This window comes from Microcebus murinus, chromosome 2 (assembly GCF_040939455.1).
Source record: "Microcebus murinus isolate Inina chromosome 2, M.murinus_Inina_mat1.0, whole genome shotgun sequence".
In the NCBI taxonomy this organism is placed as follows: Eukaryota; Metazoa; Chordata; class Mammalia; order Primates; family Cheirogaleidae; genus Microcebus; species Microcebus murinus.
Window position 1 is genome coordinate 103773501 of NC_134105.1, and position 16423 is coordinate 103789923.

At 38.5% G+C, this 16423-nt stretch overlaps 1 protein-coding gene across 9 annotated transcripts in view; it reads right to left on the reverse strand.

Moving 5' to 3' along the window:
• The window catches only part of ASH1L (ASH1 like histone lysine methyltransferase), a 208151-nt gene that overhangs the window by 22038 nt on the left and 169690 nt on the right, over nt 1-16423 (reverse strand). For all 9 annotated transcript variants that reach the window (XM_076000205.1, XM_076000203.1, XM_076000204.1 and 6 more), the window contains 3 exons: nt 7461-7667; nt 7187-7333; nt 1107-1215 (listed from right to left, as the gene is read on the reverse strand). In XM_076000205.1, the coding sequence (XP_075856320.1) occupies nt 1107-1215; nt 7187-7333; nt 7461-7667 (463 nt within the window). The remainder of the gene's footprint in view (nt 1-1106; nt 1216-7186; nt 7334-7460; nt 7668-16423) is intronic.

Consider the following 16423-nt stretch of genomic DNA (forward strand, 5'->3'; position numbering starts at 1 on the left):
CAGCTAATTTTTTCTATATATTTTTAGTTGGCCAATTAAATTGTTTTTATTTTTAGTAGAGACTAGGGTCTCACTCTTGGACAGGCTGGTTTCGAACTCCTGACCTTGAGCGATCCTCCCGCCTTGGCCTCCCAGAGTGCTAGGATTACAGGCGTGACCCATCACGCCCAGCTGGAAATTTCTTTCTTCGGAGTTCTGAAATAATAACTGAGACCTATATATCCCAGATGGAGTAAAGAGTGAAAAACTATCTTACCCTTAACCCTTCCTAGGGAAAGGCAAAGATATACAATGTTACCCAAAGGTCAAAAAAAGAAAAAAAACCAAACTTTTATCGGGTGGTGGGCAGATGGGAGGGGGGAAGAGGGGAAGAATTTATACTTACAAAATAGGTGTGATGCACACCACCTGGGGGTAGGACACGCTTGATGTTTTAGTAAGGCAGGGGTGTGGTGTGGGGGGGGAGTAATGGCAGGGGCAATATATGTAACCCTAACAATATTTGTACCCCCATAATATGATAAAATAAAGAAAAATAAAAAACAAAGACTATCTTCTCTCATGTACTTTTTTAAAAAATTAAAAACAATTAATATTTTTTTTATTCTTAAAGACAGGGTTTCACCAGGCTGCCTTTGAATTCTATAGCTCAAAACTAGCTGGGACTACAGTCCTGCCCCACCTTGCCTGGCCTACCATGTACTTCTTAATGGCTCCAAGTCAATCATGCTTACTGAAGGTCCATGTAACATAGCATTTTTTTTTTTTTTTGAGAGACAGGGTCTTCTTGCTCTGTCACCTGGGCATCATCACAGTTTACTGCCACCTCATACTCCTGGGCTCAAGCGATTCTCCTGCCTCAGCCTACTGTGTAGCTGGGACTATGGGCACACATCACCACACTTGGCTAATTTTTGTTTTTTTATTTTTTATAGAGATGGGGTCTTGCTGTTGCTCAGGCTGGTCTTGAACTCCAGGCCTTAAGCAATCCTCTTTCCTTGGCCTCCCAAACTGCTAGGATTTATAGGTCTTGAGCCACTATGCCCGGTCTATATATCCTTTTAAGTGATAAACTTCAACCTCTCTCTTGGATTTATTATTCTTACCTGTTTTTCAACATTGAAGGAATGAAAGTTGTAATCGTAAGTGAGTTCAGTCCCAGCTGGCATATCTTTAAGAGCATATAGTCCAATCCGGTATACTCCATTAACAGACCTATAAAGAGAGAAAAGAACAGAGTTAAGGCTGGAATTCTTTTTTGGGGGGACAAGGTCTCACAGCTCACTGTAACCTCAATCTTTTGGGCTCAAGTGATCCTCCTGCCTCAGCCTCCTGAGTAGCTGGGACTACAGGCACATGCCATCATGGCTGGCTAATTTTTCTATTTTTTGTAGAGATGAGGTCTCTTGTTCAGGCTGCTCTCAAATACCTGGCCTCAAGTGATCCTCTTGCCTCAGCCTCCCAAAGTGCTAGGATGACAGGCATGAGCCACCATGCCATGTTTTACTGGCAGTCTTAAGACCATGCCAGAAAACTGATTTCAAACTTGCCTTTCTTTCTGTATCCAATAACTCAGGAATCGTAATGATTTTTTAAAAATCTTAACCCCATCTCTACCTACTGATTTTTAGCTAAAAAATATTTTTCTGCATTTGTTATTTCTCCTTTATTCTGACAAAAAAAATTCTATTTCTGGATTTTAATGTTTCTACAACAGTTTCCTGGCCAAGCTTTCCATTTTTTTTTTTTTTTTTTTTCCCTTTAGAGATGGGGTCTCACTTTTGCTCAGGATGGTCTCAAGCTCCTGACCTCAAGTAATCCTACTGCCTCAGCCTCCCAGAGTGTTAGGATTATAGGTATTAGCCACCATGCCTGGCTAACAATCTCTCCCCTTTTAATCTCTCTTCTATTCTACCCAGCTGGGATAATACTGCTAGACTAATAGTCCTAAATCAGTTTCCTTGAAAACATGTTTTATGTTGTCAATTAGATCTTATCTTATCCTCCCTGGTATTCAAAGTTTCTCTAAAATATGGCTTTAGCCTGCTTATTAAATAAGTTAAAATTATTTCCTATTGCTTAGCTATAAAAATCTTCCAGTTCTACTGATCTCCATCACCTTAGTGATTCTCTTGTTCTATTATATGTAAATTAATGATTATGTGGTATTCTAGATGTTTTATATAAAAATAATTATCATAGCTAACATTGAATGCTTGTTATATTAATTATAACATTTTAACTTATTTAATCCTCCCAACAACTGTATAAAAATAAGTACTACTATTAGATAGTATACCCTCAAAGTAGAAATGAGCAAACTGAGGCACCGAGACGGTAACTTGCCCAAAATCATACATCTAATAACTTGGGGAATCAAGTTTCAAATCAAATCTGTCTGGCTTAAAATCTTAACTAACTATGCTATACCAATAACAGGTTATCTAATTAATTCTTAAAATAACCCTATGAAATAGGTATTATGATCTCCATTTTTTTGTTTACTTATTTGTTTTCTTGTAGAGACAGGGTCTCACTATGTTGCTCAGGCTGTTTGGAACTCCTTGCCTTAAGCAATCCTCTTGCCTCCCAATGTGCTGGGATTACAGGAGTGAGCCACTGCACCTAGTCATTATTTTGGGTTTTCAAGACAATTGAGTCTTCTGTCACCCAGGCTGGAGTGCAGTGGCATGATCATAGCTTATTGTAATCTCCAACTCTTGGACTCAAGTGATCCTTCTGCTTCAGCCTCCTGAGTATCTAGGACTACAGGTGTGAGCCCCCATGCCTGGCTGATTTTTTTTTTTTTTTTGTAGAGACAGTGTCTTGCAACTTTAAGTTGCACAGGATGGTCTCGAACTCCTGGTCTCAGTGATCTTCCTGCCTTGGCCACACAAAGTGTTGGGATTACAGGTATTAGCCACTGTGCCTAGCCTCCATTTTATATATTAAGTTATGTGTGGTTTAGAGTTTGTTCACGGTCATATAGCAATTAAGTGGCATTCAAATCCAGGGGATTAAAACCTATGTTGTTTGACTTCATACCTTCTTTTCCTTCTTGCTTCCCCATCACTGTGGAACATATTGAGGGTCAGCTTGGATATTATCCTATTATATGTAACCTTTTCTAACTTTTTTTTTTTTTTTTGAGACAGAGTCTTGCTCTGTTGCCTGGGCTAGAGTGCCATGGCATCAGCCTAGTTCATAGCAACCTCAAATTCCTGGGCTCAAGCAATCCTCCTGCCATAGCCTCCCAAGTAGCTGGGACTACAGGCATGTGCCACCATGCCCGGCTAATCTTTTCTATATATTTTTAGTTGGGCAATTAATTTCTTTCTATTTTTAGTAGAGACAGGGTCTTGCTCTTGCTTAGGCTGGTTTCAAATTCCTGACCTTGAGCGATCCTCCCACTTCGGCCTCCCAGAGTGCTAGGATTACAGACGTGAGCCACCACGCCTGGCTAGAAACTTGATAGTTTCAACCATGATATTTAGGTCTATGACGAATTTGTGTATGTAGACTAAGACAGGAGCAACTGACTCAGCATTGCTTATTAAAAATCCATCCTTACAATGGAGTATTACTCAAAAAAAAAAAAAAAAAGAAAAAAAAAAAAAAAATCCATCCTTATTCCACTGATTTATAGTGGAAGCTTTGTCATAAATCAGGTGACAGCACATTTATGAATCTTTGCCTGGACTTTATTCATCTATGAATCTACCCCAAGCAAATCCCCATTGTTTTAATTAATATACCTTAATATATTAATAATAATAATAAGTCTTGAATATAATAATAATAAGTCTTGAAATTTGGTAGTGTAAGTCCTTAAATTTTGTTCTGTAAGATTACCTTGGCTTTTCAGGGTCCTTTACATGTCCATATAGGAAATCATATATGATTTATATACAATGTAGAAATAGCATGTCAATTTCCATAAAAATTGAGTTTTGATTAGATTTGAATTTACAGATCAACTTGACATCTTAAAAACACTGAGATGAAATATGCCTTGAATATGGCACAGTTCTCCATTAATTTAGGTCATCTTTAATTTTTCCTAATTATGTTTAGTGGTTTATAGTACAGAGGTCCTACAAACTTTCATTAACTTTATTCCTTGGTACTAGTGTTTTAGGAAGATATTGTAAACAGTACTGTCTCTTAAATATCACTTTCTATTTGGCTGTTGCTAATATACTGTCTTGCTAATAGATTGTCTCACTCTGTTGCCTGGGCTAGAGTGCTATGGCGTCAGCCTAGCTCACAGCAACCTCAAACTCCTGTGCTCAAGCAATCCTCCTGCCTCAGCCTCCTGAGTAGCTGGGACTACAGGCATGCGCCACCATGCCCGGCTAATTTTTTCTCTACATAATTTTAGTTTGCCAATTAATTTCTATTTTTTTAGTAGAGATGGGGTCTCGCTCTTGCTCAGGCTGGTTTCAAACTCCTGACCTTGAACAATCCACCCACCTCGGCCTCCCAGATGTTGCTAATATAGTAAAATGAAATAAAAATGTTAATTTTTTTTCCCCCGAGAGTATAGTGGCATCATCAGAGCTCACTGAAACCTCAAACTTCTGAGCTCAAGTGATCTTCCTGCCTGTGATTCAGCCTCCTGAATAGTTGGGAATATAGACACATGACACCACATGTGGCTAATTTTTTTATCTTTTGTAGAGATGGAGTCTAGCTATTGCCCAGGCTGGTTTCGAAATCCTGGGCTCAAGTGATCCTCATGTCTAAGCCTTCCTAAGTGCTGGGATTACAGGCGTGAGCCACCATGCCCACCTCAATACATTAAATTTAATATACTGTTTCTATCAATCTTGTTAAATTCATTTATTTATAGTAATATGTAGATTTTTAAATTTCCATGTATATATATAATCATGTCATCTCCAAACAATGACAGTTGAATTTTTTTTCATTTTGAATTTTCCTACTTTTCTTCCTTTTATTATTGTACTGGTTAGGATCTTCAGTACAATGTAGGATAAGAGTGACAGTGGACATCCTTGTCTAGGTATGATGGCAGCTATAGTTTTTATTAATAGATTCTCTTGAACATATTTAGTTCCCTTTTAGTCCTAGTTTGCTGAGTTTTTATATGAATGAGTATTCAATTTTGTCAAATGCTTTTTTTGCCTCTACGGAGATGATATATGATTTTTTTGCCTTTATTCTGATAAAGGGGTAAATTACATTGATTTTGAATGTTAAATCACCTAATTTTTCTTTCCTGGAATAAAACCCACAGGGTCATAATCATGATATATTGGTATATATATATATATTTTTTTTTTTTTGAGACAGAGTCTCGCTTTGTTGCCTAGGCTAGAATGAGTGCCGTGGCATCAGCCTAGCTCACAGCAACCTCAAACTCCTGGGCTCAAGCAATCCTTCTGCCTCAGCCTCCCAAGTGGCTGGGACTACAGGCATGCGCCACCATGCCTGGCTAATTTTTTTTTTCTATATATATTATTTGGCCAATTAATTTCTTTCTATTTATAGTAGAGACGGGGTCTCGCTCTTGCTCAGGCTGGTTTTGAACTCCTGACCTCGAGCAATCCGCCCGCCTCGGCCTCCCAGAGAGCTAGGATTACAGGTGTGAGCCACCGCGCCCGGCCTATATTGGTAGATTTTATTTGCTGATATTTTATTTAGGATTTTTGTGTCTTTCATGGGACATATTGAAAAAATATGTTTCCTTTCTTTTAACATCTTGGTTAGGTTTTAAAAGAAGGTTATGCTAGCCTTATAAAGTGGAAGAATTTATATTATATTGGTAGTATTATTTCTTCTTTAAGTATGTGGAAGAATTATCAGTGAAGGTATCTGGGCCTTGAGATTCTTTTGTTAGATGGTTTTAATTATATTTTTATTTTTTTTGGTAGATGTGCAGATTTTCCATCTTGTCTTGTGTCATTTTTGGTAAGCTGTGTTTTTTAAAGGATTTGTTCATTTCATCTAACTTTTCAAATACAAAGTTGTTCAGGATAATTGATAGACAAACTGTGGTGAATTCACACAAAGGAATATTACTCCACAATAAAAAGCAACAAACCACTGATACACTCAACAACATGGATGAATTGCAAAAACATGCTAAATGAAAGAAGGCAGACATAAAAGAGTTCATATGAAGTTCTAGAATAGGTAAAATTAACCTGTTGAAATAGAAATCAAGGCTGGGTGCGGTGGCTCACGCCTATAATCCTAGCACTCTGGGAGGCTGAGGTGGGAGGATCGCTCTAGGTCAGGAGTTGGAAATCAACCTGAGCAAGAGCGAGACTCCGTCTCTACTAAAAATAGAAAGAAATTAATTGTCCAACTAAAAACATATACAAAAATTAGCTGGGCATGGTGGCGCATTCTTGTAGTCCCAGCTACTCGGGAAGCTGAGGCAGAAGGATTGAGCCCAGGAGTTTGAGGTTGCTGTGAGGTAGGCATGCCATAGCACTCTAGCCTGGGCAACAGAGTGAGACTGTCTCAAAAAAAAAAAAAAAAAAGAAAAAAGAAAAAAAGAGAGAAATCAGATCAGTGCTTGCACTGGGTGGTGGAGTGATCACTATGAAGAGGCAGAAGGGAGCTTTCTGAAATGACAGAAATGTCTTATATTTTCATATGGGTGTGGGTTTCATGGGTAGATATATTTGTAAAAATTGATAGAAAAATTCACTTAAGAGCTATCTATTTCTCTGTATGTGAATTATACTTCAATTAAAAAAACTTAAAAGTTCATACTATCCTCATATTATCTTTTTAAAATTGTTTTTTAGATATCATTTTTTCCTTCTGAATTAGATTGTAATTTATTTGAGGGAAGGGGCCTCATAATTCACTTATTTTTATTTCTCCTTGTGAGAAATCTACTGGGCAAGTAATAAGTATGCGATGTAGGCTGAATGAACAGTAACACATGTAACACAGTGCCTAGTGCATAATAAGCATGCTATAAATATTAGGTATCATCATTATCATTATTATATTTTCTGGGAGTGAGTAGCTAGGATGAAACAAAGAAATAGCAGGCGCTTACTCTGCCTGCAGGATCTGGTATATGGGTAATTGCCTGAGCTACTTTGTGTAAGCTGACTGAGACTGTGGAAAGATCAATGTCTTGCTGCCTTCAATGCCTTCTCTTCAGCTGAATTCTTGGCTTCACTTTTTCCTGTTTCCTTACCATTTCTGCATTTCACAATTTGGGTCACAGCTGTGGTTGATGAATCGGGCCTCATTTCCCATGCGGTAACTGTCAATCACCATCCCGCTATCCAGGTTCAGACAGTAGTGGTCACTGTGATTGTGATACTGCTCAATCATCCTGTTCCTGGAGAAGAAAGAAATGACAGGAAGCCAATTAATGATTAAGGTGAAAGTAAATTTCAAAACGTTCATTCTCCATTGTAATCCTGTACCTTTGCATTACATTAGAGTATCATCATTTACCACTGTACCTGAACTCCTGTTCGCTGACAACCTCCCCTAGGTATTCAATGATGAACTGCCCAGCTTTTAGGGGTTCTTTGGTTCTGATTCCCCAGCCTTTTTCCTCAGCTCGAAATCGTTCTAGACACTGTACCCACTCATGCCTCTGTATCCTCTGGTTACAGCACTGCTCACCACAGGGGCAAGTGTTGGGGGAACACTCAGCAAAGATCATTCTACAAAGAAAAGAAATAATTGTACATCAATTTACATATTACATACCTTAATATTCTCATTTTTGATTTTATAAGAATTTTAAAAATGAAATGAGTTTTTTTTTTTATTTCAGCATATTATGGGGGTACAGATTTTAAAGTTTCAATAAATGCCCGTTTCCCCCCTCCCCCCACAACTCTGAGTTGCCATCATGACCATCCCCCAGAAGGTGCACATCTCACTCATTATGTATGTATATATCCGCCTCCCTCCCCCCTGCCCAATACCCTATTACTGTAGTACCTATGTGTTCACTTAGGTGCTACTCAGTTAATACCAGTTTGCTGGAGAATATATCTGGTGCTTGTTTTTCCATTCTTGGGATACTTCACTTAGTAGTATGGGTTCCAGCTCTAACCAGGAAAATATAAGATGTGCTATATCACCATTGTTTCTTAGAGCTGAATAGTACTCCATGGTATACATATACCACATTTTATTAATCCATTCTTGGATTGATGGGCACTTGGGCTGTTTCCACAGCCTTGCAATTATGAATTGTGCTGCTATAAACATTCGAGTGTAGGTGTCTTTTTTGTAGAGTGTCATTGGATCATGAAATGAGTTATTTTAATGGCAGTAGCCAACCCCCTAAGATTAAAATGATATTTATAAGAAATTAATAAAACTTGAGATTTCCAAATCAGGTTAAAAACACCTAATGATTCTTGTAAATGAATGTTAATTGTCCACTCAGCATCCTGGGTAAACATTATCATATTTATCTGTGCCAAGAATAAATGAACTGTAACCCATAAAAGAATCAATACTTTGATTATTATACTGCACTCTTGTTTTCAGCAACTTATGGCCATTTACAGACTTTAAAAAAAAACTGTGGTAAAATATATAAACTTCTGGCCGGGCGCTGTGGCTCACGCCTGTAATCCTAGCTCTTGGGAGGCCGAGGCGGGCGGATTGCTCAAGGTCAGGAGTTCAAAACCAGCCTGAGCAAGAGCGAGACCCTGTCTCTACTATAAATAGAAAGAAATTAATTGGCCAACTGATATATATATAAAAAAAAAAAATTAGCCGGGCATGGTGGCGCATGCCTGTAGTTCCAGCTACCCGGGAGGCTGAGGCAGAAGGATCACTCGAGCCCAGGAGTTTGAGGTTGCTGTGAGCTAGGCTGACGCCATGGCAATCACTCTAGCCTGGGCAACAAAGCGAGACTCTGTCTCAAAAAAAAAAAAAAAAAAAAAAAAAAAAAAAAAAAATATATATATATATATATATATATATATATATATATATATATATAAAAACTTCTGGCCTCAAGCGATCCTCCCACCTTGGCTTTCCAAAGTGCTAGGATTACAGATGTGAGCCACTATGCCTGGCCCATTTTAACCATTTTTAAGTGTACACTTCAGTGGTATTAAGTACATTCATTACTGTTTTATAGGAATTTATATTTCATTACTGGAAAATAGTTTTGGTATATGGTTTGGAATCCCATTTAGGCAGTTAAGCATGCTTAAAACAAGGAAGGATCAAGAAAGTAATGATAGATCAAAATATCATGTTATATTTATAGTTGGGAGTGGTGGTTCATGCCTGTAATTCCAGCACTTTGGGAGCCTGAGGTGAGAGGATCAGCTTGAGTCCAGGAGTTTGAGATCAGCCTGAGCAAAACAGTGAGACCCTATTTCTACAAAAAATTTAAAAAATTAGCTGCCGTGTGGTGGCACATGCCTGTAGTCCCAGCTATTCAGGAGGCTGAGGCAGGGGGATTGAGCACAGGAGTTCCTGCAGTGAGCTATGATGACGCCACTGCACTCTAGCCCAGGCAACAGAGTGAGACCCTGTCTCAAAAATAAATAAATAAATAAATAAATAAATAAATAATCAATCGTGTTATATTTATAACCATAACTTTAAGATCTTTTGAAGAAAATATATAACAGTTGTAAACTTTAAAGTACTTTCAGAATCATCTGATTTATTCTTCACAAAAATACCATCCTTATTCCAAAGGACAAACAGCACATAGTGTAAAATCATATAAATGAGCCATAAGCAGAAAAAATGTCCACTGGATTAACCTTCAATTTAAGATAATCAGCTTCATTTGTAAAGGAGACACTGCCTTTCCACCAAATTCAACTACCTTTAGTCTATTCTTTCTTTTGTTGACTTCTTTGCGACATGAACGTTATTGAACACCTCTCCTGAATTGCCCTGGCTTTTCAATGCTTTTTTCAATGCTTTTTGGCTTTCCTGATCTTTTTGATATTGGATTTCTCACCCTGCCAATAACAATTCGTGTCTTTTTTGGTAGGAATCCTTTTTCCCTCTGGCATATTCCTTTTCTTTAAAGAGCTCACCCATTCTAATAGTTTCAACTGTAACTTCCCATTGCAAATACTCTACACCTGTATTTTGATAATACCTAATAACACACACACAATAATAAACTTTAGGTGGATAAAAAACCTGAAGGATAAATATAATAGTGCTCAGGTAAGTGAGACTTCAATTTTTAAAAATTTCTGCCAGGGAATAATCATTCAGAGGTTGCTGAAAATTTATGTGGTTTCTAGAGTTGAAACCACTGAAATATATCCCATTTGTTTTGATATATAACCAGAATAAGTCCTTAAAGTATATAAAAGTAAAATATGTTTCAATTCATTATATTGTGTCTGGAAAATAAAACTGTAAAGTTATGAAATTCTGAAAGTAGATGCTGCAAAGATGTGAAGCCTTAGCAATTATGAAGTTTTAGCAATATAAATTGCCATTATGTTTAGCCAGATAATACCCTTAAAGAACCAGAATTTTCCCCCCTGTAAATATAGCTCTAAGGTGGAGAGCTCTGTCCCTCACATGGTGAGATTTAAGGTTAATAGCCATTGGGAAATGTACTAGTGTGATTGACTCAACTATGGAGGTCAGACCTATATTCCCTGTGAATAGAGGTAGAGTTTTCTTTTCTTTGCTGCTGCTGCTTTTTTCCTAAAGAGAAGTGGTCTCACTGTATTGCCTGGGCTGAAGTACAGTGTGATCATAGTACACTATAGACTCAAACTTCTGGACCCAAGTGATCCTACAGGTGAGCGCCACTGTGCCCAGCTAGGTGGAATTTTCATTTGAAATAAATAAATATTCACGCTATGAGTTATACCAAATCTGGAATGAGTAAGCCTTGAAGGCAGGAGAAGAGGAGTGAAGAGGATCTTCACTACCTTTAGGGACCAAAAATTTGAGGAACTATGGCTCCTGTGAAGCAAAAAAGTGAAGGATTTTAGAGGTTCTCATTGATGGGCAAGTGGAAGCAAAACTGTACTCCTTCACAGGGAAACCTAGACAGGACCTAATGGGGAGTGAGGTAGGGATCTTAAGGTTTAGTTAAGGGCTTGTGAACTCTGAGGTTAATTACTGCTGGTGGCATAAGTCTTACTAAGCAATATAATTTTATCTTCCCTGAAGTATAATTCACTTTTTCTATATACCAGGCCTATACTTGTGGAGAGCTAAGGGAGTGGGCTCTGTCCACAATGTAGGCAAATGGGTATAAGAATAAAAAGCAGGCCAGGCGCGGTGGCTCACACCTGTAATCCTAGCACTCTGGGAGGTCGAAGTGGGAGGATTGTTTGAGCTCAGGAGTTCGAGACCAGCTTGAGCAAGAGCGAGACCCCATCTCTATTAAAAATAGAAAGAAATTAATTGGCCAACTAAAAATATATAGGAAAATATTAGCCGGGCATGGTGGCGCATGCCTGTAGTCCCAGCTATTTGGCAGGCTGAGGCAGGAGGATTGCTTGAGCCCGGGAATTTGAGGCTGCTGTGAGCTAGGCCGATGCCTGACATTACTCTAGCCCGGGCAACACAGTGAGACTCTGCCTCAAAAAAAATAAATAAATAAAATAAATAAAAAGCAGCTTGAAATGAATTACAAGGGTTTGCTCTAGGTAATGGGGAATGCTCTGGAGCAGCAAAAGGTTTCATACAGATGGTATACAGAAACAACAATCCACCGGGAAGATTTGTAGAATGTATAAATAATGTTGCTGGTTCCTAGAAATTGTTTGGAAGAAAGGAGCTCAAAGAGAAAGACTGGATTTCCTCCCAATTTGAGCAGTTGAAGACTGAGTTGAGGTTTAAAATCTAAGACAAATGGAACTTTGTTTTGTAATGAATCCAAAAACTAATGATAGAAGTTTTATATATATATATATATATATATATATATATGTACACACACACACACAGAGTAAAAAACAAAACTACTAAAAACATTAGCAAATTAAGAAAAAAACAGCAGTGGAGGAGTGCAATTTTTAAGAATTAAAAAATAATAATTAGGGAAATGATAGGTTCAGATAAAGTAAAAACTATGTACATAAATGCAATATAATAGTCTTCTTTATATTTTTCTATATTTTCCAAAGTGGGTATTTAAAACCAGAAAAGGGGAAGGTTTTTTTGCCCTTACAATAAAACTTATTTGATTATAAAACTGAAAGGAAGGAGGATTTAAAGCCACAATCTCCACATATTACATCTTCCCCTCTCCCTAGCCCCAAACTCCCAACTTGGGACAAAGGGTAAAAATAACTGAAAACAAAAACCAAAACCCAAAAAGCCCCCTATTTATTGGCACTTAAAATTTAATATGGGGCCAACTGCTTCAATACTATCTCTTTTCTTTTTTTTTTTTTTTGAGACAGAGTCTCGCTTTCTTGCCTAGGCTAGAGTGAGTGCCGTGGCGTCAGCCTAGCTCACAGCAACCTCAAACTCCTGGGCTCAAGCAATCCTACTGCCTCAGCCTCCCGAGTTGCTGGGACTACAGGTACGAGCCACCATGCCCGGCTAATTTCATATATATATATATTAGTTGGCCAATTAATTTCTTTCTATTTTTATAGTAGAGACGGGGTCTCGCTCAGGCTGGTTTTGAACTCCTGACCTTGAGCAATCCGCCCGCCTCGGCCTCCCAGAGTGCTAGGATTACAAGCGTGAGCCACCGCGCCCGGCCTCTTTTCTTATAATTAAATGTTTATCACTTTTAACATTATTTTTTATTATTATTATTTTTTTTAGACAGAGTCATCCTCTGTTGCCTGGGCTAGAATGCTGTGGCGTCAGCCTACCTCACAGCAACCTCAAATTCCTGGGCTTAGGCGATCCTCCTGCCTCAGCCTCCCTAGTAGCTGGGACTACAGGCATGCGCCACCATGCCCGGCTAATTTTTTCTATATATTTTTAGTTGGCCAATTAATTTCTTTCTATTTTTAGTAGAGATGGGGTCTCGCTCTTGCTCAGGCTGGTTTTGAACTCCTGACCTTGAGTGATCTGCCTGTCTCAGCCCCCCAGAGTGCTAAGATTACAGGCGTGAGCCACTGCACCTGGCCACTTTTAACATTATTTTAAGTACTGTTTGTAAAATTTCAACTAATTTGAAAAATGTGCTTTGTATGTCTATGGTGATACCTGCTCAAAATCATAGAGAAACTTAGTTCAGTTTTAAGTCTGGTGTTTATGTGGAAAGGAATAATAGATTCTGAGGAATGATGTTAAAAAGTCTAATTTTTGAAATGTAAAGACAAGTTTTTAAAGTACTTAGTTGAAGTAATTATAAAAACCTCTTATCGGCCGGGCGCGGTGGCTCACGCTTGTAATCCTAGCACTCTGGGAGGCCGAGGCGGGCGGATTGCTCAAGGTCAGGAGTTCAAAACCAGCCTGAGCGAGACCCCGTCTCTACTATAAAAATAGAAAGAAATCAATTGGCCAACTAATATATATATATAAAAAATTAGCCGGGCATGGTGGCTCGTGCCTGTAGTCCCAGCAACTCGGGAGGCTGAGGCAGTAGGATTGCTTGAGCCCAGGAGTTTGAGGTTGCTGTGAGCTAGGCTGACGCCACGGCACTCACTCTAGCCTAGGCAAGAAAGCGAGACTCTGTCTCAAAAAAGTCTTGAATTAAGTATTTCTTGGGCCACTTTTGAGTACAATTCTACAAATGCATCTTTTATAGATGCAAAAGCAGATCGTATAGATCCGTTAACTTCTCCCCCTCTCTAAAATATTTAAAGAATCTTGAATACAAAGACAGGAAAGATGAAGCCACCTTACATTTTAGGTAGCTCTATTTAACTGAATCTCTCTCTACATGGGTTACTTTTGAATATATAAGTAGGCATGCATTAAATAATATATTTTAATTTTTCTTAGATATTTATGCATTTATTACATTCATTATCATGTTGTTCATTAGATATATGACTATACAGTGATTATCTTCCCATGACAAAACGTTGGCAGCACTGTATCTGAGGGTTTTTCTTTGTCTTTGTTTTTTTTGAGACAGGGTCTCATTCTGTTGCCTTGGGTAGAGTGCAGTGGCATCATCATAACTAACTGTAACCTCAAACTCCTGGGCTCAAGCGATCCTCCTGCCTCAGTGTCCTGAACAGGCGTGCGCCACCATGCCCAGTTAATTTTCCTATCTGCAGTAGAGACAAAGTCTTGCTATGTTGCCCAGGCCCGTCTCCAACTTCCGCCCTCATGTGATCCTCCCACTTCGGCCTCCTAAAGTGCTGGGATTGGCTGGGTGCGGTGGCTCAAACCTGTAATCCTAGGACCCTGGGAGGCCCAGGTGGGTGGATTGCTCGAGGTCAGGAGTTTGAAACCAGCCTGAGCAAGAGTGAGTCTCCATCTCTACTATAAATAGAAAGAAATTAATTGGCCAACTAATATATATAGAAAAAATTAGCCGGGCATGGTGGTGCATGCCTGTAGTCCCAGCTACTCAGGAGGCTGAGGCAGGAGGATCGCTTGAGCCCAGGAATTTAAGGTTGCTGTGAGCTAGGCTGATGCCACGGCACTTACTCTAGCCTGGGCAACAAAGTGAGACTCTGTCTCAAAAAAAATAAAAAAAAATAAAGTGTTGGGATTATAGGCATGAGCCACCGGGTGGCTTAGTGTCTTTCTTTTTTACTTAGTTTTTTTCTTTTTTAAGAAAGATAACACAATGCATAACTTCTGAGAAGAGCAGAATGAAAAGAAAAGAAAAAAATAAAAAGAGAAGTTAAATAAATTATAAAAAAATTTTAAAAATAGTAAAAAATAAAATAAAAAAAGACAACACAATGTGAAGAATGAATGTGATTCTCGCACTAACAAAAATGGTGTAAGATAAACAAAGTAGTTACGTAAGGTCAATATCCAAATTTCAATTTTTAAAAACACCTTATATAATTAGCAGTGTAGTATAATGAAAGGAATATAACTTTTGTATAAAAAGATGTAGGTTCAAATTGTCTCTGTCTGTCTCTTTTTTTTTTATGACCAACCACAGAATGGCAAACTTGCTTATCAACCTGATGGACATACATCTTATGACATACATCTTAAAAATCAAGACCTTGTGGACCACATTGATTTATACAAGTACATATCTAAAAAATCTGTGCCAGGAACAAATATACATAAAAGTATATATTTAAAATATTTGTGACCTGGCCTCCCAAAATGCTGGGAGGCCAAGGTAGAAGGATTGCTTGAGCCCAGAGTTCAAGGCTGCAATGAGCTATGAATGAGCCACTGTAGTCTAGCCTGTGTGACTGGCCTAGACCTTGCCTCTAAAAAAAAAAAATAAAATGAATATTTATGAGTAAAAAAATATAAGTACACAAAACACTATCTATACCACCAGCTATTATCATTTTGTGAAACTGTATGAATGTAAAATGACAAGGTATGAATTTATAGGGATGTAGGTAAGGCAAAATTCCTAAATGGCATGCTAAAACAGGAAGGATTAAAACACTGATTCCCTTAGCCCCAGAACAGGTGACTAGTGAAGTAGTTGTTTCTGGCCAGGACAACAATCCAGAAAATGAAATACTGATGTGAAGTTCATTGGGGTTTTTTTGGCTATAAATTTGCATGTTACTAAAACCAACAAATTCTACCTCCACTCCTTTGTCTCTATTATTAGATTTCCATTCTGAAATCTTGATGTAATTTTAAATTAAATCAAAATCATAATTTTTATTTCTAATTCAGTTAGATCCCACACTTTCTACCTCTGACAACCACATTACCATTTCATTAGCATCACTGACTCAATCATCATCCCCTATATGCTGATCGTCAAGCAACACGGTTTTCCTCTAAAATATATCACGTCCTTCCTCTTCACATTCACTGCCATTGTCCACTCTACTCTGTCATTATGGCTACCATATATTGGGAGCTAAGAAGGTGCCTAGGACTGTGCTTAATACTTTATGAGCTGGGCATAGTGGGAGGTGCCTGTAACACCAGCTACTTAAGAGGTATAGGCATGAGGACTGTTTGAGCTCAGGAGTCAAGCCTAAGCAACATAGCTAGACCCCACATTTGAAAAAACAAAACTTTATGAACATTCTTTTTTTTTTTTTTTTTGAGATGGAGTCTCACTCTGTTGCCTGGGCTAGAGTGCCGTGGCATCAGCCTAGTTTACAGCAACCTCAAACTCCTGGACTCAACTGATCCTCTTGCCTCAGCCTCCTGAGTAGCTGGGACTATAGGCATGTACCACCATACCCAGGTAATTTTTTCTATATATGTTTAGTTGGCCAATTAATTTCTTTCTATTTTTAGCAGAGATGGGGTCTCGCTCTTGCTCAGGCTGGTTTCAAACTCCTTACCTTGAGCGATTCGTCCGCCTCGGCCTCTCAGAGTACTAGGATTACAGGCGTGAGCCACTGCGCCCGGCCATAAACAT